This window comes from Malurus melanocephalus, unplaced genomic scaffold (assembly GCF_030028575.1).
Source record: "Malurus melanocephalus ecotype Western Australia unplaced genomic scaffold, MMel_1.1 scaffold_345, whole genome shotgun sequence".
Taxonomy (NCBI): domain Eukaryota; kingdom Metazoa; phylum Chordata; class Aves; order Passeriformes; family Maluridae; genus Malurus; species Malurus melanocephalus.
Window position 1 is genome coordinate 278,389 of NW_026623577.1, and position 24,965 is coordinate 303,353.

The 24,965-nt window shown below is 49.4% G+C and overlaps 1 protein-coding gene across 2 annotated transcripts; it reads right to left on the reverse strand.

The window, feature by feature from the left end:
• Nucleotides 1-6,942: 6,942 nt before the first annotated feature.
• Nucleotides 6,943-18,821, reverse strand: LBH (LBH regulator of WNT signaling pathway). 2 transcript variants are annotated; one of them, XM_057378191.1, is made up of 3 exons: nucleotides 18,647-18,821; nucleotides 17,792-17,894; nucleotides 6,943-9,418 (listed from the first exon to the last, which is right to left on the reverse strand). In XM_057378191.1, exons 1-3 carry the CDS (start codon nucleotides 18,670-18,672, stop codon nucleotides 9,218-9,220), a joined length of 330 nt encoding a protein of 109 aa, XP_057234174.1. In that variant the 5' UTR covers nucleotides 18,673-18,821; the 3' UTR covers nucleotides 6,943-9,217. The 2 variants fall into 2 exon arrangements, with proteins under 2 accessions (XP_057234174.1, XP_057234175.1); XM_057378192.1 differs by lacking the exon at nucleotides 18,647-18,821 and adding an exon at nucleotides 18,050-18,491.
• Between the last annotated feature and the right edge of the window lie 6,144 nt (nucleotides 18,822-24,965).

Here is a 24,965-nt window from a genome sequence, read left to right on the forward strand (position 1 = left end):
CTGTGTCAGGGGCAGGGGAAGCTGCTGTTCTCTCTAGCATGCTGCTGGTCCCCATATTTTCTTCCCTGGTGGGACAGACGGGTTGTGAGCCCCCTRCAGAGGAGGTTGGAAGAGCAGCACCCCCCTGAAATTTTTGGGGAGGCTCTTGTCCAGCCAACCTGCACGGGTGAGCCATACTGACAGTACTTGGACCAACACATGTGGGAACAGAAGAATTCTCAAGAGAAATACTTCAGCCCACAACATTTTAATATGAAAATTTAGAGTGGAAATAACTTCTCCTGAGAAACGGAGGTGATTYCTGGTGAGTGRATTGTGCTTGCCTGCCATTTGTTAYGGCGAATCTCTGACACACACAGGAAGATGGGGTTCTGTGCAAGACCCATCCACCCCAGAGGTTTTTGCTGTGTTTTCCTTATTCTTCCCATTCACCATCAGGTTTTTTTCATCCTATTGTGTCACTTCATGTGATTGATGTCCTGTTGGTTTGAGTTTATTAATTAAGAAATGTGAATTTTCCAGCAAATTCAGTCTACTGGGTGCMCACAGATGGCTGTGGATGCATAAATCTTTTTACACTACAGAAATGGGGGCATTGACATGTGAAGGGGCAAACCCAACAAGGTGAAAGCACAAAAGAAACGGGGGGTGAGGTTCAGCTCAGCGGGATTTAGCTCATAAAGATATAGACTTGTTTGGGTTGGAGGGGACCTTAAATATCATCTGGTTCCAGTCCCCCTGCCAAGGACAAGGGCATCTTCCACCAAACCAGGTTGCTCAGAGCTTGATCCAACCTGTCCTTAACACTTCYAGGAAGGGGGCATCCACAGCTTCCCTGGWCAACCTGTTCCTKTGCCTTACAGTGAAGATTTTCTCCTAATATCTAATCTAAAGCTGCCCTCTTTCAGTTTGAAGYCATTCCCTTTCTCCTGTCACTATGGTCCCTGGTAAATATTTCCTCTCCATCTTTCTCATAGTAGTCTCCCTTCAGCTACTGGAAGGCTGCAATGAGGTCACCCCAAAACTTATTACTTCGCTTTTCCAGGCTGAACAATCCCAATTCTCTCAGCCTTTCCTCACAGGAGAGGTGYTCCACCCCTCTAAYCCATGACATGGTTATCTCCATCCTCTTGCTGGCCTGARGACATTCTTTCCAGAGASGTTTTTAAAGTGATTCACCTTCTGRAGATRTTKACTTCCTTCCACGGAGTACARGAGGAGACCTAACAACTACCTCAAACTAATCACCCACATTTTAATTACCATGCAGACAGMTTAGCATGACCAGCCCAGTGCCAGGATGGGAGGTGGCATCACAGGCTCTGCAGCTTTTGGGGTCCTTTTTTCCAGGGTCTGGAGCTTTTGCTGGCTCTCTGGATAAAACTCAGCCAAATTATCTGAATAATAATAAACTATCTCTTCTGGCTCCAGCAGTGACTCTGGAGATTTCTTCTGATCAGGTTTCCTCAAAAGTGACTRCTGTTTCATCACACCAGGAACCTTCCCTGTAGACAAATGTTTAAGGTTTGTTGGAAGAGAAAGGTAGGGAAAGTCACTGATGGCAAGTCCCTATAAAGAATGAAATACTTGCTTCAGTTAAATATTATACCTCATGCATTCTGTGGCAAATCATATTTCACAGAGGTCAGGAATAGTTACCAGATTTAGTTGTTCATATCAAGCCTGGCAGAGATAGGAAGCCCTGGAGAAATCGCTTGGGCTGCTACTGAGAAAAAGTAGAAAGGATCTGTATGGAAAGGAGCACATGGACAGGATGCAGCCTGTGAAACTGCAGCAAACAGGCAGCTGAGAAAGGCCCTGGAACGGGCAGGACAGCCCCACAGTCCATCTGGGAGCACCAATGGGGTGCACAGTAGCCTGCAGCACAGCTTTCACCTGCCCCATATGAACCCCCACAGGCTCTCCCCTCTTCAGGCACCCACAGCAGGCCCAGCCAGGAATCCACATCTGAGTGCTGCACATTGGGGCAAATCCATTTCAGCTCAGCTGAGAGCTCCATGGATAGAGACAGATCATGAGACTGCCCACTACAAAGTCCCTTTGTCCTTGGGGACAGGGGATAATACCCCCAGCAGGATCAGCTGAGCCCAGCAGGGACTGAAGAGCTTGGCAAAGCCTCCCCYGGTCCTACTGTCAGAGCAAGTTTATGCACAAGACCCTGCTCTAAAGATGCCTCTGCCTTCTCTCTGATACCTTCAGAGGTATCCCAAATCACACCAGATGGAACATTACTGGACTAAACCCACCAAATCAATGCTGGAATGTGCCAGTCACCCAGTGGGCTGTGCAGAGGGTGAAGCAAGCTGTGGGCACTGGAGCAGGGGAGGACTGAGAGGCAAATCAAATCCCACAAGCGCACACAGAGCCCTCCTGGCACACTGGGAAGGGTTTTCCCACCCGAGGGAACATGGCAGGCAGCTCCATCTCTGCTGTTTGCCCCACCACACACCTTCAGCCAGGTCACCTCCACCTTGTGGGACCCAGGGCTGCTGTCACCCGGCCACCAAAGCAGGGGAAGCGTGGCTGCAGCTCTCTTGGTGGCAGAGCTCAGTCCTCACCCCTGCAGGCAGCAGCCACGGCAGCCTTGACAGCGCTGGCAGCAACTGCAGTGGAAAAGAGCTGTCAAACACCGCTCAGGAAGGCTCGAGCTTGACAAATATTTGTTGAGCTGMTTGTAACCCGCCTGGCTCATACCTCTGAATGCAGAGAACCTGTGGGGAAGAGCTCAAACCCCAGTGATATAGCCACCCTGCTCCCTGCCCCAGTGCAGCTGGAGGAAGCTGCAAACCTGAGCCATCTCCTCACCCCAGCTGAGCTGTTCTCAGCACGGGCAGCAGCAGGAATAGGCTGTTACAGGGGAGTGACCACACTGGGATTATATTCCTGTGTTTCCCCTTGTGTTGATCCTCACCTTTGCAGTCCAGAGCCAGAGGCAGCAGCTGATGGAGGAGCGGGGAGCTGCCTGGCAGTAGCTGGACGAGGSTCTGGCTGCTGCTGCATCCCTGCAGCTTGCAGCAGAGCTGCAGGCAGTGTGCATGAGGCTCCCAGCAGGAATGGCAGGGCATTGTTCCACCCAGCATGTGGCCACGAKAGCCCCTGGGCCAGGGGATGCTTGGGAGTGAGGCAGGACACGCTCTGGGACAGATGGAGCAGGAAATAGCCAGGCTCCAGAGGGGGAGGACAGAATAAAGAAGGAAGCATTGAAAATGAAAGCAAAGCTGCTGTGATATTTTCATGCTTGGCTTCTGACATCYTCTGCCTCTCATACACTCGACTTCCTTGCTTATTTTTATCAGATGAAGCTGCTGCTACGGTAACCCTGTGTGGTTACAGGTCTGGCCTGGAACGAGTGCTCAGTGCATGCTTCCTTTGTGGCTTCTCTCCCCGTGCAGCCTCCCCAGCCCTCAGGGCTCCCCGAACAGTGGGTTTGACTTTGCTGTGCCTCAGCTGCCTGYGGTGATGGGTGGAGGTTCACCCCTCCAGGCTCTGCTCCCTTGCCCATCAGCCACTGCTATCTTTCATCTCTCCCCCTCCTGTCTTTGCTGCCTTCAGTGGGCAATGTACAGGTCTCTGACCCCAAGCACGGGGCTGGGGATTTTTGTTTTAATGTGGAAAAAGCACAAGACCACTGTCACAGAGTTGGTAACATAGTATGGGAGAAAAAGCTCTTTATTGACAAGAAAAGRTCTGATTTGAAACAACAACAACAAAAATTACTTCTCTTGCTTTGAGCCCAATCCTTCCCCTTTTAGCCTTTGTAGGGAAGGTGGGACCAGAGAATAAAGGAATCTCTTCCCCAGCTGGTCTGTCTCCAATCCTGGCACCCAAACTGCACCAGCCTGCTACCCCAGGCTTTCAGCTCATGCCATGCCCATCAGCACAGCATGACAAAGATGAGCCCCACTCCTCCTTTCCTTCAGGTGAACTTCCACTGAGCAAATGCTGGGAGCTGCAGAGATCAATGTGTGTCCCAGGGTATGTCCTGACAGCATTTCCAACCCTTCAGGCACAAAACCATGGAGTCACGAAGGACCTTTGGCAGAGCAGCTCCCCACTGTCACACCAAACAACCCCACCCACAGTGCCCTTCCTCGCTTTGCAGCAGCTCCTGTTGTCCCTGTCCTTGCTCATCTTCACTCAAACACACACAATGCTACCACCAGTCCCAGGCATTTCCTGAGTGAAGCAGGTTTCTCTGCACTCAGTTCCTCCTAGGTGATGGGCATGAAGCCTCTTCCCTCCCCTTCCTAAAAGCAGCACTCATAAGCTTTCATTTGTGTAAGGATGGGTTTGAGCTTAGCTCAGCRGAGCTGCTCTCCAGCCAGGCTTGCACAGCCCTTGCTGCAGGTGGATGATCACYGGAGCTSTRGAMAGTGACACATTTTTAACCCAAGTGGCTCGAAGCCAATGTCACYGTGCCACTGACACTGCTGGCCTCTGGGAAAGCCAGGGATGAGCCATGGCTCCAGGGATATCCCACAGGCTGCCCTCCTGCTGCACGGACATCGACACAGGGGCTGCTGAGCATGGGGGCACCAGGCAAGTGCAGAACTTGGCTCTGCTGTGCTCCTCCCAGGTCCAGACACAGATCTTTGCTTTCCTGTTCAAACATAAGTGGAAAGGCATCACTTGGACCATGAAACACCCAGAGCTTTTCTCCTCAAGCGARGATTTAGGGGTAGCAATTCCTCTTGATTGTTTTTTGAGAGCTCAGAGTATGTGCATCTCAGGCTCTTGCTCCTTGCATCCCTTGGTTTGTTCCAGGTGACCAGATTTGCAGGATTTTCAGTTTTGATTGTGCTTCAAGGCATCTCAAAGCAGATCAACATCACACGGATAAAAACTCCATGTCTTCATCTGCTGGGAACTTCCTGTTGGGATTCAAATTGGAAGGAGACAGCTCACCTGAAAGAAAATTCAGCTTCTCCTGTTGCTTGCAATGATAAGGAGTGTGGTTACACCAGAGCACAACTTTCACCTGCACTAAGGGGACCTGTATCTTAGGGGTGGCTGCTCCCCACATGCAGTGCTGATGAACTATTTTTGCGGTCCCACAGGGCAAGATTTTTTTTTCCAGTCTATACCCGAATGCAGGCAAAGTCAGATGCAAGCAGTTCTTGTGCAGAGATTCAAGTAAGTACATGCTTTGATGAAGCCAAACAGCAGTGGATGCACACTGAACACTACAAATGAAATATCTGTGAGAGTGAGCACAGGCTGAGCTATGCAGGACAGCAGTGCACAGCTTGCTGTGTCATCAATGTCAACTACAGGGCAAAGCTTTGAGGGCCACAAATGCCCTCAGGTTTAAATGTGAGCCAAGAGGAACATTGYTCTGTTTGCAAAGGAAGGTCCTTGTGCCACCCATCAAGTTTTTGGGATGACTACGGCTCACCCATGCAGCAGCAAGCCCATTTTCATTTGACGATCCAAGCTCCAGTTTGGCYACAAWAGCTGGAGTCAAGGAGCAGGAAAGRGCCTCKTTCCCACCAGCACTGCTCCAGGCTGATACAAGGCAGACCCCTGGGCTAAGCAAGCCCCACTCCGAGGCCAACATGTCTGGTCTCGCCCTAAAACAGGATGATCCATCAGGATCATTCTTCATTAGGATGTGAGCCWGAAAAACCTGTTGTTGTGAAGCACGTGGAAGTAACAGACAAGTTCAACACATTTGCCATTTGCCTAACCAGTTCTGTATTTTAAACAAAAACATTCTGGGTCAAGAGTAAACATCTTCACTGATTTCAGACYAGCACATCTGGTCATCTTGGAAGTGCTGCAGCAGCTCCTACAAGGCAAGCAACTCCATGCCCRAGGAAAGGAAGAAATCAAAGCACTTCTGCTCTAGGCTGACTGAAGAAAAGGAGAGGTCAGCTTGAATATTGCATTTGTTTCCATGGCATAAAACATCCATGAGGGTTGAGCACGATACAATTCATCTTTGAACTGGGAGCTAACATTGAGCATGACCTCAGTTGAAGCATTAAATGTAAGGGTCATTAGTTAGTGTATTTAAACTAGTCTCATGTCAACATAACACTCCAGCCTCAGCTGAGTTTGTTTGCCTAGGTTAGATTAGAGTGTTAGCTGCCAAATCACAGGAACTTCTATCCATGTRCCTTAAAGATACGGGTATTCCAGGGTATTTGCTTCTTATCACCTGAGTTTAGTGGAAAATTTAATCCCATTAAGTACACAATGTGAATTACTGAATCCTGGCGTGGCCAGACTTCTACACCCAGAACAGTGCCTCAATACCAGAGGAGCTCACTCACTCTCAGGATCGCCACTTCCTCCAGTAGCACCATGAACTGCAGCACAGAGCCATCGCTGTGTGACAAGACACAACCACACAGGAAGAGCTGACCTCTAGACCCAAAATGGCCAACAGACAATCTCGGGGAGCTCAGCTGAGAGCGTTCGAGCACGCAGCAAGGCAAGGCTTGTCTTCACGAGTGCTGCTTGGGGCAGGGTAAGAGCATGCACAGGGAACATGACTAACAGCAGCTAGGAATAGTTTCCATTACTCCCCATTACTTCATGTTCTGCAAGGTTAGGTAAGGGGGTGGATGTAGATTACTGATACAAACACAGGTTTKTTTCAGGAACAAATAAGCTGGAGCAGCACTTTTCTGCAGCCTTTCACACAGCAATGAGCCACCATAGGAAGATGGAAGCAAAGGTGCTGCCCCTCACTCTACATTGACTTAGGTTTCCAATGCCATAGGGTATGATCTGAGGCCAGGCACAAGCATGAAACCAGCATCTCCAGGCTCAACTAATAGACATGAGTTCCTCAGATATTTGCATTAGCCTTGCAAGTCAGCACACCCAAGACCTGAAACACCAGGACCACCCATGACCTGGAAGGTTGACCATCCCTACTCACTTTTGCAGTCAAAACAAAGCCAGTATGTTTGGAAAGCATTTTCAAACTTTATTTACAACTGTCACAGTGACAAAAATGTAGTTTGAAAAAAATGCTAGCTTCTCCCTGAGGCTCAAAAAAGAATTACAGAAATATAGAATGTATATCATACAACAGGAGGAGTTTTACTGGAGTGCTTTGTTCTTTAGATACGTTCAACAACGAATAGAAATATACACAATACTTCCAAAAGAAGATGCAGACAGAAATATGCAAGTCTTTAGGGCAGACAGCAGGTCTGAAGTCCAAGGATTGCCATCTCACTGCTGCCCAAATGGTAATATCTTTGATATACAGCTTTGACTTGGTGGTACAGATGGTAGAGACCAATAGAGAGTAACACTTAGAAATAAGACGACTGGCTGGTATGCAGGTGTACAAGCTCATTCCTGTAAGACAGCGAGACTAGAACAGGTGTTACAGACACAAGAGCTGAATCCATCGCTAGAGGAAATGGTATCACCACATCATGGCCATTCGGTGATCAACCATCCACCAAGGTGGGCAGGGAGAGTGTCTGACTGGGTCTGCTGACCAGAGGCCAGCTGCASTGTAGGAACACTGAATTTCTCCTGCTTTGTGCTAACTCATCTCCCAACTCYGATCTGTCCAAAAATAGTTACACACAGCTGATAAATTATTGCCATTATGTTGAAACACAAGCAAGACAAGACTAAAACAATCCTGCCAATATGTTAAAAGCAGTTCCCAAACCCCACCAGCGTTTAAACTACTCATGAGGTATTAAAAATACAAATACACACATGTCCAAATAGATTTTAAAAAYGGAACCAGTTATAAGCAAAGGGGGGTGGCATTGGGATTATTATGGAAGTTTGGTTAAGGCCTTGACAATTCTTTTTCACTTCCATGACCCCAGATTTGGTTTAGGTGGTAACTGTTCTCATCCTATCCCAAGGCTGACTGGCTCCCAAGCTGGTCCCCAAAGCTGCAAGACCATCCCTTTCCAGGAAAGCAGCAGGTTACCCTGTCTGGCAGCAGACTGGCCTTCTCCTTGAGGCAAGATATGGTGCAGAGAGGACAACCGCAGACCTCACAAGTGGTCACCTAAGCCAGTCCACACTTCATTAAAACCACCATGAATGTTTCACCCCTACTAAGAAGCAGGAACACATCTTGTCTCAGGACACYCAGATTAATCCTCTCCCAATAGACCCCATCCTGCAAACCCCACTGGCGATCCACACTAGATCGGGTGTTTCGTCTTTGGATGACCCCCAGGTCTGGCAGCCCTCYTCACAATACTTCCTACCAGCCTGTCCYGCACTGCAGTGCAAAGCTGGAGGARAATRCCCCCACCCCAGACCTCTCAAGCCCATTGATGAGCACGTTAAGAGACATGAAATCCTACAGCCTCAAGGACACCAAAGTAAGGAGGCACCAATCTCTACTCTTGGGCTTGGGGCATCAAGACGAGACCACCCACAGCAGCCTCAGCAAACAGGAGAGAAAAATCTGAGGTGTTCAATCCTACATGAGCTCTTGCTGCAGACAGAAGCACCTTTACATCCAATGYGCATCACCTCGTGCTCACCACCTGCAAGATAAACTAGGGCGTCGCAGGAGAGATGACAAGCAGCAGCCTAGCGCTATCCTGCAAATACAGCTGCTCAGCATTGAAGAGTCTAAAGGCAAACAGAGGGGGAGAAAGTAACTTTGGGAAAAGTGGCTGGAAAACAGGCTCAACAGCGAGAGCAAGAAACCAGACTACTCCTATGGACCTCACCTTACCCTAGGAGGTGCCGAACCAGGGAGAGCTACAGGCCCCTTGTCACTAAGTCATTCAGCCATGCTTTGCTATGGACACCCTTCCACCCCCCCACACACAAAATGGAAGCTGTAAGAAAGGCAAATCTGAGATATTTCGGCTCTGTTCTCATGCTTTTAGCCAGAGGCAGCTCCCAGCCAAATGCTGCCATCTCCAACTTTCYTCCCCCTCCCCGAGCTCCCCCCTCCAGCAGTCCTCGTGTGGTCACCCTCTGCCATGTGCTTGGAATTTCACTGCTGCCTCCGCCTCGGAAAAATAYAGATAATGATCTCCAGAACAGCAAACATTTCTCTGCGTTACTTCCTTCCTTCCTCAGGAGGTCTGGTGACACCGAGGGCTTCAGTTCTCAATACAGAGAATACAAAAAAACTAAGATCTCGCAGGTGCAAAATTGAACTTGTCTTTTTAAAAAGACTTTCAAAGAAAGTGTGGCTCTTCCTTCAGAAGGGTGCAATCCCTTGCCTTTCCTCAGATGCCATTTATTGCTCCTTGTTGTCCTTCTTTGCATCTTCACAGTTTTCCTCCTCCTCTTCCTCATCCTCCTCCTGCACGAGGAACTCTTCAGGCGGCCATCTCAGCTCCCCGCTCTCCACGTCSCCCTCCGTGGGCTCCACCACGATGGAGGGCAGGCGGTCCTTCAGCTTACAGTAACGATCAAAGTCTGAGGGGTCGGGGAAGATCTGAAAGAGCCAAGGAACAATCTGTGAGAGGGGCTGCATTCAYAGTCTCAGCCAAAACCCAGCTCGAGACACTTAATTCTCCAGGGCAAAATAGTCTGGACACAGAGTCAACCGCTGAGTGATGGGAATACTCTTGAACTTGTAAATAACCTTTTCAAGTCTCCAAGTCATGGAAATGAGCACTGCCCAAGAGGCTTCCAAAGCACACGCTTGCTTGGATAGCGCTCAGCAAATAGGTATCTGCCCTTTTGGATATTTATCCAAATGCCTCGGCCCCCCTAGCCCTGCTTTTGCATTAATGCTCTTGAGTTTGCACACAGAGCTATCTTGATCAGAGAATCTCAGATCTCATTTCCTGCTGCTGGTCAGGCTGCACACGAGAACAGGCTTGTTCTCCAGGCTCTGCTGCTGGGAGGCAGGAGGCTCATGGCTACCCAGGCTAGAGCAACCCAGACCTTTGCAGCAAGGGCCTGTGTCTGGTATCACTCCAAGGCCACACTGTCAGCCTGAAATAGCTCAGCTGCATTTCAGAGATAATTTTGGCAGTATTCTGCACACTACAGATACCATACATCAGTGAAACTCAGCAGGACACTCATTTTATGGAAGGGCTGGGGACTGGACCATATTTCTTCAGGAGCAGGGTACCTGTGGCACAGCCAGCCGTTGTGCACTGTATTTCTCATGCAGTGAACACAAGGACTCCTATATTTCCAGCCTCTCAAGGTGCACAGACCATTACCTTACCCATTCCCTCCCACCCACTGCTTGCCACATGGAKGCACAAGCTCGTGCACTGCACAGCAGCTCCAGGGCCAATACTCGCTGTAATGCCACTGTGATGCACTCTTTGGACCTACTGGAAACTGAGGCAAAATGTGATTACAGAAAAAATCTGCTGGTGCAGTGTTAGCAGCAGCTTGGCACAACTCGATTGCAATGTGAGCGAAAGGGTTGTGTTATTATGTGCAACTTGCTAGGGGAACAGCCTCAAATCCCAGCTCATCCAGAAGGGAACTGCTGGGTGATAAAATCCACTTGCTATATCACATCTCCTGGTAAGTAAGATTAAACAACTGCCACCTGCTATTCCAAACAAATTTATCAGAGTGCCCATTTCACCTTAGAGTTGCATTTAAACACCCTAAGAAAATGAAAAAGTGCATTTCCCCCTTGAGGTTGTAGGCCAGGTGAGAAGTCATGTGGCTGTACTTTTCTTTGAACATCATCTGCATTCCAGTGAGTCGCAAGAGCATCCTTGCAGGGAGCAGCACTGCCAGCCTCAGGCTGAAAGCAAGATCTGATCTGCTTTGATCTTTGTGGTTCCAGTCACAAAAGCAGGCTCCCTGTCCAGGAGCCCTGAGCAGTAACCATGAAGCCTCATTCTCCTCGTGCCAATCATGTGGGTACCCACACAACCTTGGGAAGCCCTGGCCACAAAAAGTAAAATAACACCCTATTCAACTCATTCTTCAGCCTAGCAACCATTAACTACAGCATCACCTCCTTGGCAGTATTCAGTCTTCTACTGCTCAGCCTCATTTTTCCCTCACATCCAAAGCTTTGTGGCAACCAGACTGCCAACCTGAGAAAGCCGCTAGGCTGCTGCCTAATGCAAAATCAGGCAAGGTAACAGAAGGTGATGCACAAATCAGGGGCTGTTTGCGCATGTTCATCTGTTCCTGGGGACAGTGGTGGAAGAATCCAGCTCCCATCACCCACGTTTTTCAAGAGTTCTTTCAAACACAGCCACATCAACCTAAGCACTGCAATGTGAGCTATTCGCTGCTAGTCACTCCTGGCACCAGTGAGACATCAACTGTTTCTTGGAGCTTTGTGGCTTCTGCTTGGCCAAACAAAGGCAGTTTCAGGCACATGGTGCATTACTGAAAGTACAGTCAGTGGCTCTTAAGCATCAAGTTATCTAAACCTGGGATAGGAAAAAAAATACCCTTGACATTACATGGTTTAGAAGGTTGCAATGGAAAAAATAGTGTGGTTCAAGAGGTTACATAAGCTGATAATGTCATGAAAATAGCCTCCTATGCAAGAAAAATAGAAGTATAATAATTAAACTAACCTTTGGCTGCTATTATTTTAAGCACATTAGGTCAAATTGGAGCAATTTCTTTGAAAATAGCCTGCCAGATTTTTTTTCCAGAACCTAAGTAGTCATTTCCTTACAAACAAATATCCGCAAAATGTGGTGTGCAGCTTTTTTAATAAAAAAAAGCCCTAGCACAATCTTATCTCAAACAGCTGCAGGACAGGCCGAACCCAAGAAGGTCAGGATTTTTTCCACTAAGTCATGCTTTTTAATCGTTGAGGCAGCATGAAGGGAGATGTTGCAACTGCACTTTGAAGGGGCGTGGACAGTCARTGGAAAAAATACAGAAAGGCAGATTTCCTCCAATGTGACGGGCAGGGCGACAGCAGGCTGAGCACAGGAACCCAAGGAAAAAGGRCTGCAGATTAAGGCTAAGTGTACATCTGAAGAAGCCAAGTGGAAAAGTTATCCCAAACAGCCTCCCCACTCCTCTGTATAAAAAAAAGCAAGCACCAGGTCTCTGTCCTGCTCCAGTAGTGCCATGCTACACTTGTTGGTTCCRTAGGCCTAATCCGGTCCCACTCCAGATTTAGGGAATAAAGCTCCCTAATTTGCAGCAAACTTCACACTGGGAATGCAGCAGCTCAGCTCTGACCTGGGAGCTCTGCACTCTCTGGCATAGCAGCCAAACCTGCCTGCAAGGCTTTCTGCTCACAATATCCTGCTCAGGAGTGTGGGATGAACACTCTGCACCTCCCCGCCCCACAAAGAGCACAACAGACACGGGTCAGCTTCTTCCTCTCCTTCATGATAAGGAGCCACCTTGCCACAGCTGAGGCAGATGCCCTCCCCTGACTGACCTGGTCACTTGATGGGGGACAAGTGACAACCAACTGGTCATGATGGCTGCCTAAAAGCAAATTTAGCTGCAATTCAAAGGTATCTTTCACCCCTTCAGTTGCATGATAYAGCATGAGGAGCTGCAACTGCTTCCACAGAGCCTCACCCTGTAGCCGAGCCCCAGCGCCTGGCCTGATGTGTGGAGAGACACATCCAACACCTCTAGACCCAGAGAAGATTTGTATATTGCTTCTTACACTCCTCAGCACAGCTTCTTGCTAACAGCAAGACTGGTTTTTACAGGCCACTCTGGATTATGTTGTTGCTCTCCTCATGAACTTTTCCAGATCACATACAAATTGACCAAACTCTTGCCTTGCAGCTGGAAAGGGCAGGGAAATGCAGAACTTGAAACAAAAGCTTGAAATTATTTTAGGAAGATCATGTTTGCCTCTGTTTCAGATGATCTAGCCCCACTCTCCTTGGATGAAGTCTTGGCAACAAGAATGGAAAGTTTTCATTGCCCTGGGGAGGCTCATACCCTCTCTCAGCATTCACAGGGATGGAGAAACACCAAAAGCAGGAGAGATGTCAGACAATTAAGAAGATTAGCTCAGCACTACCATAATCCAAGTGACASTTGTTAATTCAAAACAACTTCCACATGTGTACTGCATACTAACACCCATAGTTAAAATGCTTGTCTCCCCTCCCATGGGGCTGAAAACTATTTAAATTGTATTGCAGAGAGACTAAAGCAATGAGATCTTTCCAAATTAAGTTACTGGTTTGGGGGAAGGATTTGCTTCATTGTGGTAGCACTGTACAAGGCTGCAAAGCCCATACTGGGAAACATCCACTTCGGGTAGAGGATACATCCCTGATGGACACATCTCACTCATCCTCCCTGGACTAAAAAGCTGAATTTTGTGTGTCTTCAGCAATATCGAGCCAATCTTGCAAATTCCAAACCAACATTTTAGTTTTTAGAATAAGACTTTACTACCATGGAGAAATATTTCAGGAAACACTGCAGTCATCTCACCCTTTGGAGGACTGCTCCAGCTACAATGCATACATTTACTCACACAGTAGTCATGACTCGAGAACGAGCTCCAAGTATGTAGAGCAGCTGTGACTCAGGTTGATGAACAACGACAGCTCCCCAGTCACAGAAACATTGCCTTGTCTCAGGGCATGATGTCAGGGAAACTTCCTGCATCTAACCATTTGCCCTCAGAGTAGCAAAGCATCAAAGTAGGGAGGAAAAATCATGCTCTGAGGTGTTCCGATGAGCTGCTGTCTTCCATTTGGATTTCAGTGGAAGACTTTTGTGCACAGCATAGTTGCAAATGTGATTATTTTTGGATCTGTTTATCCCATATCCCGCTTCTGTCTTCATTTGGGTCCCAGACCCTGGAATTGACTCAGCCTACCAATCTTGTCTGGCAGCCATGCTTGCTATCACCACTTTTTCACAGCCCTGTCTCAAGACCTTCCACAGCAGCAAAACCAGCTCTGCTGAAAGACTTCCTCTGCACAAATCAAGGCTGCACAGCCATGAAGCACATTGCAAGAAAACAATTACAGAGGAAGTTTAATTTCCATTGTGCCAACAGCCCTTGGGTCAGTAACACACTGGTGGTCCAGTTTAATTGGAGGGATCCAGCAGCCACAGCTCAAGCCCCTCAGCACGGAACACCACAGCTCCCTGGGAGAGCTGTGCCTCCCCAGTGCTGGTGAAGAGGTGCCGCACTCACCAGAAATTACCTCCCCAACACCAAGGTTTTGCCACAGCCACTGGATATAGCCTTAAGCCTATTTACCCAGATTCAGCCACTCTGACGTGATTCCCAGCGAGCTGGGGCTGTGATTAACCTAGACAGATCCTAGCATGATGGGATCATGACTTAAAGAGCTCAAGCTTCCCATGACAACCAAACCTCMGCTGATGGCATGAGGCAAGCTCAGCCTCCGCAGGCCAGTCTCCTACATGGGAGCCTAAAGGACCAGCGAGTCACCAGCCAGCCTGCAGCAAAGCAGCACACTCAACTCAGGACACTGCATCTGCTCAGAGCACACACTCTAGGCATTAAACCATTTTCAGTTGAGCTCAGACCCYGCTCCACTTCCGAGAAGCAAGGTAGGATTCCAGTCAAGGCACTGCTGACAACAGCTCCACGAAGTGATTAATTCAGCCTCGGTTTCAGTGGCATTGTTCGTGCCGCTGGGAGACAGCACAGAGGACAAGCTGGCAGAGTGCTGATGAGGCTCTTCAAAGAACGGGTATTTCTAGGGGCTGGGAAGAAGCAAACAGTGCATTAAGCTCTGGCTGGCAGCAGAAAAGGCCTGACTCACTGGAGATTGCCAAGCAGGAAGTGCATGAAGCCCTCTATAGCCACATCTGTTTGTAGCAGGGGCAACTTGAGCCATCAGCTGCATTTCAATGAGTTTTTTGTTTAGTAAGTGCCATGGGAATTATGGGACATCTATTAAAGATCCAGAAATAGCTTCTCACTGCAGGCACAAGACCCAGCATGACATCATCTCTTCAGTCACATCTTCTGTTTTGTCTGTGCTGCCCTGTTCTGAGACTCAATGCCCCAAATTCACCACTCACTTCTGTTCAGGTCCTTGAAATCTGTTGACTGAACCATCTTCGGGGGCTCAGACAGCAGCTTGCTGTCACATAAATAGTAATAAAAGCTGTCTTACAGAGAAATATTTTGAAGTTAGCACACTAGCTTACAAGCATTGCATATGGACAGGAAAAAAGGCATTTGCTTAAGCCTATGGAGGCAGCTCAGAAAATACTGGTATTACCTCTGCAGTYTGAGTTTCCACACTATTGAGCAGTGATGACCAGCCCAGCAAAGGGCACAGTGCTTCACCAAGGAGGGAAGTACAGACCTTTGGCTGATGTCTAGGACAGACAGACACRCCAGGGGGTGGAAGATGTAGAAGGAAGAAGTCAACAGACCAAGTTCCCATCATAACCACTGAGACAGAAGCCCTGAAGTTCAGTGAACTCCACAAGACAGAGGRATCAGATTGCTGAAGTTTATATTCAGGATACAAGCTTGCTTCCTCAGTTTACTTCCAAGTAAAGGCAAAAAGACTTTGAAAATGYACTCTTGGTAGGACAAATCTGTCTGCAGCAAGTATTGATGTGCTTCAGAGCTCCAGCAGTGCTGCTGTGCTGTACGACCTCCTCTGGTCCAGACAGTTTCATGCCTGCCTCTGGTGGCAGAAGCAGCCCCCAGTCTCACAGGCAGCATCCTACAGACCAACCACCAGGCAGCCCCTGCTCTACACAGCTTGAAAGGGGGCATTTTGAACCCTGGTTTCATGTCATCTCTGTAGTAAAATTAATTCAAGTTCTACTAAAGGAACAACAGAAATTTTTGAAGCTAAAAGCTTGCCTCTCCTGATTCTGGGTCCACTTTTTATTTTCTGCCTCTCATAGCCAGCCAAAGGCTGTCACACTGAGTGCCTGACTCTGCAGATGAGTGGAGGAAGATGCTGCAGCTTAGAACAACAAGCCTCAGTGTAGGAGCAGTCATGCTCCATTAGCCCTGTCTGGTTTTAAGTTATTGCACTACAGCTCTCAGACAAGCATACAATTTTCCATGTACCAAACTCTCTCCATCAGCAGGATGAGGCACAAAGTGCCAAAGTCTGAGGTAGAACAAAGAGCTCATGGTGTGATTTGCATTGGATTTGCCCTTGCTGGTCTCAGTTGAGTTTCCAACCCTTTAAGGATGCTTTCAACTTACCTTGACTTACACTGTGACATTTGCAGCCTAGTAGCCAGAGAAAGAAGGCTGGATCCTGCTCCCCAATCCTCTTTACACTAAAGTGATTTAGAGGTAGCTCTCTTATACTGCCCACACACTGTTAGTGCAATGAGGGTCTTCCATTTCAACTTCTCTACTCCGACTGCCATCAGTTTGCTTCACATCAAAGTGAGGTTCCTTGCAGGCATTTGAAAAAAATCACCTATGACTAGACTACTAAAGAGAACACATCTAGGATGCAAAACCCCTGCACAGATGAGTCGTCAGCATTTATGACTCACATGTTCAGGTTCAGATGATCCACTCAAAACCAAACAGGCCTGTTCCCCAGTTGGCCCAAGCAGACTTATCAAGATCATTAGCACTTGGGGAAGAGCCTAAATGAAGTGATCATTAGAACAAGGAGGACACTGAGATTCTGCCTCTCACGAGGAATTTGGATGGGTAAAGAGGCCTTTRACCTGACTGGGTTAAGCCTCCTCATAAGGTGACCCMTAATGACATTTCATGCAAGTCAGTTTGATTGCTTCAGCTCTACCCACTCTCATTCCTGCGCACTCTGTAAGAGGAAAGAGAGGCCATACAGTCCCCACTAACTCAAGTGCTGAAGCACAGCACAGCAATAAACCAAACAACTTGCATTATCCACAGCCAGAATCTTGACTAAAAGAAGGAATGCATCCCCTTTTCCTCCACATAGCTTTGGCTTCTGCCGGAGGCCTCAGCCGTGGCCCAAAGTTCAGTCGATTTCATGCTCCAGTGCACTGCTGCTGCCTTGTAGCTCCCTTTTCAGACATAAATATGCAAACATACAGCACCTCATATGAATGCTCACTTAGAGCAAGTGCTTCTGTGCAGGTTGTGTAACATCTGCAGAGGACAAACCCTGCATCTGGATCTGCTGGTAAGAGTCACCCAATGCACAGACCAGATRCAAGTAATCTGCCAGCATTCAGCATCTCTGTCAGATCTCATCAACAAGTCTCCTGGAAGTGTAGGAAACCATGGAGCTAAGAGGCTAAGATGCCTAACTTGCTCTTTGATTGACTACAGGGAAGAAATTAAAGGGATATTGAGACGAAAGGATTGAGGCTTGATCTAACTGAAGACCACTTTTTTACCCCAGCTACTGATCTAGAGATTAATAGCTAACTACATTGTTCAGAACTTTCACAATGAATTCAACCTGTGCCTTCAGTATCTCCAGTAACATTTCAAAGCGCACTGAGGCTGTGTCTGGCCTCACTGTATCTTACCGTTAACCCTCTCAAATGGGCACATCAGTCAGGAAGAGCAAGAACTAGATCAAAAAGATCTGGTAGCTGCCATATAAACAGCATCCTCCCTGCAGATCAACTGTATGCTGTGTTACAAAGATCTCAAGAGTCCTCTCAGCCCAGCAAGTGGCACGAATCCTTCTTTGACCCACCTCCCATCRAGCCCCGGGAATGCTGAATGAGTGGGAGCTCGGTCACTTCAAAACAACCAAATCCTCTGCCAGCCTGCACTGATAGCGAGTGATATTTTAGACAACCATCCCCTGCCAAGCAAGCATTCCAGTCTGTTGACTAGTTCTCACTACTGCAGACCTGCTATTAAGTCAGGCTATGGAAAGGTACMTTAGACCAAGCTTCCAGCCCAGGCAATTCCACATGGGATTAATGCCTCAACTGCCAGCAAAGTGATTACCTGATACGACAGCCCATCCTTGCGGGGGCTTAGTCCGATCTCATCCATGGCCGGGGTGTTCATCATCACTTCAGTCATTTCAGCGGATCTCAGATAATCAGAGCTAGAGACAAAAGACAACATTCCAGTGATCTGAGGGGTTCCGGGAGGGCTGAGCACGATTCAAGCAGCGAAGCGAGCAGCAGAGGCTGTAGGCAGTCTATTTCTAGTCCCTTCCTTCCTGCCCCCCCTTGGAAGGCAGCGGAAAAAGCTCAGTACCTCGTAAGCCGGAGCTACATCCAATGCCCTCGGCGCACCTCCCCGACTCTCCCCGCAAGAGCCCAGCTCAAGCACACCCGGGGACGCTCCGGCAGCAGCGCTACGCTTTTAACTGTGCTTCCTCTAGCTCTGCCCCGCGGCGGGGGGAAAAATAAAAAACCACAGTAAATAAAGTGCAAGCGCAGTTTGGTTTCTCTTTTTCTTTTCTTTCTTTTTTTTTCTTTTTGACAGATCCTGCTGACTTATTTTACAACCTCGGGGACTTCCACACCAGCGGAGCGCGCGGAGCCAACTGCAGCTTTTGGAACCTTAATGGCATTTCCAGCACGAAAAGTGCAGCGARCTGCCCCAGCCGGCAGCTCCTCCGCTGCGCCTCATCCCGCTACCGCCCGGCCCGCGCCGCTCGCCCTGGGAACCGCCGCCCCTGTCCCCGAGCCGCTCCCTGGGGCCGCTCAGCGTCCCGCTGCCTCGCCTCCTCCCGGGACAYGGGGGCGGCCCAAAGGGCTCGGCTTCCAGCGCCCCCCCGGCCCCAGCAGCACCCCGCGACGGCAGAGCCGCCTTCCCCCCGCCCGCCCCCCGCGGGAAGCGCCCACTCACCAGGGCAGGGGACACAGCACAGACATGAAGTCCCAGCGGAGGCTGCCCCGGGCGGGGGGGGTGGCGTGAGGGGCACCCAGGCACGGGCGCTGCGGGGCGGGACGGGACGATGCGCGGCGCTGCCCAGAACCCACAGCACACCCTCAGCCCTCAGCCGCCGCCTTCCGTCTGAGCCTCGCGCCCGCCGCKGCTCCGTCTTTAATGGCCCGGGGGGCGTGGCCGGACCCAGCCCCGCCCACCCGAGTGACGTCAACTTTTTCATGAATGGCCTCGGCGCGCGCCGCCTGCGGGGGAAGGTGTGGGGGTGTGTGTGTCCCCGTGTCCCCGTGTCCCCGTGTCCCCGTGTCCCCGTGTCCCCGTGTCCCCGTGTCCCCGTGTCCCCGTGTCCCCGTGTCCCCGTGTGAGGGTGGCAGCAGCGACCCCGGCCCAGGCGCTGCCGGTGCAGACAGGCGGGTTCCCGCTGTCTCACCCGGGCCGAGATGGGGTGCAGCCCCCGGCCGCAGAGGGACGCACCGGTGTTACCCCGAGCATGGCTGGGGCTGGGTCTCACGAAAGGCGTCTCAAACCCACACCCTTCACGGTGGCGATGGCGGGGGGTGGCCGGGGACGCGGCAGGGACGGCACGTGCCAGGGAAGCGGCAGCGGCCGCCCAGCCCCGCTCCTGCGAGCACCTTCCGTGCCCCGCAACTCTGACTGGAGTAAAAGCTGAGTGAGCAGCTTCACGGGGCCGAGCTATATTTAGCAAAACAATGTGAATCAATGACGGGAAGGCGCAGGAGGAGAGAGAGATGCAAATCCATTCGCTGCCCGGGCAGCGTGAGCCCCGCAGGCGTCTGTAGGTGAAGCACATTTCCTGCATTTGCCTCCCAACATGAAACTTCTGGAAGGCAAAGTACGTCTTTGGGAACAAGCTGGGCACTTCAAACTCAACGTGAGTCCCGATTTTGTGCATAGATCTGCTCGTGTTCGTGCAGCCTGAGAAACTGACTGTGCCCCGGGGCACAAGCCTGCAGGGCAGGGCTCTCCAAGGCTTCTGAGAGATGCTCAGGGCTTTTGGGGACAGTTCTCCCCTCTGGTTGCTTTCCCAGGGAGCGGTATCTTGCCATATGCTGACAGGTGAAGTTTAGTGCTGGGATGTTTGGATTCCACCTGTTGCCCCATGCTGCTGCTCAGACTTTGCCAACAAAGTGGATAACCAAGCACGCAGTTAYAAACGCTTCTCGTGTTTCCTTCAAACACAGAACACACAGCTGCTGCCGTGCTTCACACACATGTCCATGCACRGGCAAATACACACAATTCGCCCCGTTTGACAAGTGCTAAAAAAGCACAAGTTCGGTGTGCCTGAAGGGAAGCTTTGCCCTCAGCTCCACTCAGCTGTCCTCCAGACTGTGTATAAATGTGTACATCCATACGTGCATGCGTATCCTCAGATCGGGCAATTTAATCTTCTTAGATTCATATTATATAATGTGAGCGTATGTGGGTGTTTCACATCAGGCTTCAGCAAGCTGCTGCTTTGTGCCAGATTAAAATAAATCACAAGGAGTTGATCGAGCCCCTGAAAGTCTGTGGAAATTCAGGTGGGTGCAAGTGAGGTCCCTGCAAAGGCCACCAGTCACCTTCTGCAAGGTTAAAGGGAGGGAGGCAGCAGAGGGGACCCARTGCACACAGTCCCTTTGCCCTCCTTGAGCCTCCTGATAATGAGGTTTGGAGCCAAGGACAGGACTAAGAAGACAAYCCAGTCTCCAGAGTGCTGGGGAAACAGCTTTCCTGTGTTTTGCTGGCCTGTCCTCCTAGATCCCCTCACCCTGCTGCATACCCCAGCACATGCACTTTTACATTTACTGTCTTTGCTTATTTTTGCACTAAGAGAACATGAAGATTTGACTTATAAAACACCTTTTTGAAGGTGAACAGCCCAAGTCAGTGTGTGGTGGTACATGCAGGGACTGGGAGATCACTCTGGGGGAAGGAGAGAGACAGAGTGCTGCTTCAGCCAAATTTCCTAAAATTAACTTTACAGCCTGTCCCAAATGCCTATATCTCCTACTGTGTCCAGCTGAAATGTGGGATGTGAGGGCCATAGCTCCATTCCCCAGGATGTTTCATCAGAAGCARCCCTGCCTCAAACATTCACACACGTGTTGTGGATTTCCTAGTGTTGTCTGTACARAATAAAAGCCAATTARAAACTRACATGCCCCCTAGTTCTTCTTGCAYCAGGCACTTCGAACTATTTCTCTAAATGCCTTGTTATATTCAGCAGGGCTTGAAGTTCAAGGTTTTTACCTCCTTGGGAAGCTCATTCCTTAAAGTACATAATTTTTTATTCATCTAAGTCCCTGAAGGAGGTCCAGGGACAGAGCTGGGGCTCACCCTCCCCTCCATCCACCCTCCAGGGCTCCTGGAGACACCACGGAAAAAAAGCGGCTCAGATCAGCCCTTTGCCCATGTCCTCTGGACACTGCCTCACCGTCTTGGCTGGCACCAGTTTCCACCTGGATAATAGCCTTTCACAGGGTGTGGGAGGGATGACATGGAACAAAATCCCTGGGTGTCTGTGTGCTGAGTATGCAGATTACTTCCTTTGGTCAGAACATGGGACCTGGCCCTGGCCAGTTCCCATCGGGAGGCCTGGGGATCAGTGCTTTCATTGCTCACTTTGGCTCCAAGCCACGGCGAGATTTATTTGTGTGATTAACCATAAGCGCGTTAATAGTCCTTTTGAAAGCAAAGGCACACTCCCGTGATTCCCATCAGTCGCACTTGGCTGCTTCCCTGCACCGGGGTGGCTCAACAGCCCATCGCCACCAGGGCCAGCCTCCGTGAGTGAGCTGGGTACCAGGAACGCTGCACCTTTGGCCCTACCCTTGGGGGAAGCCTTGCTGAAGGCATTCAGGTGTTCCAGGGATGTAAGATGTGTTAGAAGCCTGGWGAGGCATTCCTCACACAGGGAAGTTGTCCCATAATAGCTGTGTCGCCTTCWGCTTTGCTTGCGCCAGCCAGGTGTGAAAAACTGGGGCTATCGAGGTGAGCAGGAGGGGCTGTTGTATCTGCTAAGAACAAGATTTTGCTTGTGAAAAAGCCTTTAARTACTGGAAGTGAGCAATTAACCCTTGAGTGGCTGAGCTGCCACCTTGGAAACCACATGTCCAAGCAATCAGTTTTCATTMTATCCCAGATCCCAAAATGCCAAGTCCTCACTTCTCTCAGGGAGAAAAGAGATATTCCTGCCATCTGTGGCCTCACAACTCCAGTACATGGGAGTAGAGAATAAAATGGATCAGCTCAAAAACTTTGATTGCAATTGATGGTGAATCCCTGAGCTTTTTCTCTTCTCTTCTCTTCTCTTCTCTTTTGATAGCAGCAAGATACAAGCACTTCAAATTGGTATTTTTTTGTCTTTTGTTTTCAGCCAGTTCTAATGGAGCTCAGCCTGCCGTGATTTCCCCTTGTTCCCTCACCTGAAATGTTCACCAAATCCCTGTCTAACTGTTGTGTGTTTTTGCATGAAACACTGGGGACTCCTTAGTTACCTGGGGGCAGGAACAGCAGCACTTGGGCTCTCAGCTGGGGTAAAGGACTTTCCAGGGTGTTGAGCTGAGTGAAACCAGATAAGCCCTCGTGCCTTTTTTACTGCCTTCAGTTAATTTTATAMATCTCTAGAATATTTTGCTCTTCAGGACAGCATAACCCAACAGAGGACAATCAAGTGGTAGCTCATACATTCTGAATCAGCAGCAATCCAGCAGCGGCAGAGTGATGGTGWAGGACAGACCATCGCTATCCCTACAGAAGACACCTGTGCATAAACAGAGCCATGAAGATGGGTAATTTCCCCAGATTTTCCCCAAACCTGCTTGCAATGTAGGAGTTGTCATTGCATGTGCCTCTGACCAAATATAAGACACTACTTATATGGATTTAGATCCCACTTGGTGCAGGCTGACCGTGTGACAGCCGGCGGTGCTGGCATCCCAGTCCCTTTGCAGCTATGCACGTTCTACGTCCCTTTTCCAAGGGGTAACTGAGGATGCATGAGGCGACGTGACCAGCACAGGGTCACCCTTAGGGTCACCTCCATTCGGGAGCGGAGCTTGCTGGTTCTTGTCTCCCGGCCAGCGTTGCGAATCCTACGGGGAAAGTTTCCTAGTGAAAAAATAAACTCTTCCCACTTGGAATTTAAAAACAAAACCATGGAAACATTTCTCTCCATCCTAATGTTTTGCAAAAAGTTATTTTAACAAATTTAAATTTGGGGCTTGATTTGACCGTCCGGTGCCCTTTGAAATAGTTGAATCCAGGCCATCACTGCAACCATGCTGGAGCCAGGCCTCGAGCCCCGGCTTGCCTGACATTCGGCCAGCACCTTGGGCATTAAAGTCCTCCTCCTCATCTGAGAGGTGGTCAGCCTCTCCCCAGTTCTGGGTTCCTGCATACACAGTGTGCARTAACTTGTTTTGCTTCCCCATGTTTCATGACCACCTTGCAAATAGTTTGAATGCCCAGGGATGCTGCAGACAGCTGAAATGGCTGCCACCTGCAGGCTGCCACCTTGGTGGCCCCACCAGAGACTGTCCCGTGTGTTTGTGCCCAGCAAAATCTTCCTAAGAGGTGGAGACTGGAGCTCAAACAAACTCTGGGCTGTCCCTGCATGGCCCTACCTGTGCATGACCTGGCACAAACCCTCTCTACTCCGTGCTCATGGCACACAATCTATTTATTTCCTTGGAAAAAATACGCTCTCACAGTGTCATTCTTTCCAGACACTTTCCACATAGCATCGTGTTTCACAGTGACTTTCAGAGGGTGAATGAGAAGAAGAGGCCACTCAGCATTGGCACGTCCTGCTCTGTGTGCCTGGTTGGAGAGCAGAGAGGAAAAATGGGGTTCGTATTCTGTGTGAAAAAGCCAGAAGGATGGACACAGATGGCGGAGTGGAAGGATTTGATCTTATGGACCCAGACGGGCTGCTAAGGGCCTGGGAATTGGATCTGCTTTTGCAAGGTTGTCTCTGGTTTTATTTTACACTGACCCCCCCAGGAAGGAAGGGCCTGTGCTGGAGCCCAGGATGGAGCCTCTGCTGAGACTGTTCTCGGGTGGCTCAGCCAGTTTCCATCCYGCTCTGCAGGCCCGATTCAGCAGAGATCATAATCTTGTCCTGATAATTAAATTTATGCTTAGGGACTCTTCTGAACTGGGRCCTTTCCTTGCATGGTGACAGCTTCTGTAGACAACCAGGAGAAGACTGGAAGGGCTGGCTGTAGSAGGAAAGGACAGAGGACATGGCTTCTCTGTCTCAAGAAATCTAAAATATGATGACCTTGGTTTCTTCATGCTTTTCCTCACTGTTTCTAGAAGTGGCACAGCTCGTTAGCTCCATGTCCACCCTGGCCAGTGTTTCACCAAGTGCCTGGTCCTTGTTTCACCCAGCCCTGCCTGGGACATGTCCCCACATAGGCTGCAGTATTCCTGGACAAGTCTGTCACTTGTAGCTGGTCTCCATGACCCTTCCCTGACTCTCTCTGTTGCCCACTGCTCTCACCAGAGGAACAGAATTTCAGAGCCAATTTGCAATAAGGTAAAACTCCACAAAGCAGGAGAGAACTGGGCTCAAAACCCCAGGGTAGGGACTTTGATGTGAACCTCACAGGGCTTAGGTGTCTCACCAGCATCCCCTTCAGGAGCCTGYAAAAGGAGGTGTCATCTCCATCCTTCTGCTGGAGCCTGATGGCACCTGCAGGAGATCCACTCTGATAGAGCACGGATGAGCAGCAGAGCCTCATATTCAGGGGAGGAGGACATGTCCTTGCTGGGCTCTCTGGAGCTGTACCAAGCACCCTGCATGCTCAAGGAAGCCAGAGGAAGATGTGAGCTCTCAATGCAGTTCCAGATCATGCCAATACAAAAGGACACATTGAGAACAACGAGTGTCTGGGTTAATATTTATATTCTGTCAAGGGAACAGAAATGCCTTTTGGCTGGAATTGATGCATGAAAGATATTTTCATTTAAAAAATTGAATCCTTTACTCAATCACTGCATTTCCCCTTTTCATCATCCTAGAGTTTTATTTATTGATGGGTTTATTTTTTTTTAACAGGGTATGCTTTTTTAACAGTATTTTTTTTAAAACAACATTTATTTTTTTTAACACTGGTATTTATTTCTCTTTTTTAAGCTGTTGGTCAGATGAGTAGCTTCCTGAGAAGAGCTGACCCTAGAGGCAACATCACCCCTTCCCAGTTTCTGGCAGGTCACTTGGAGACAGTKGGGGCATGAGAAACACAAAGATAAGGCCCCTGCCTAAAAGGGA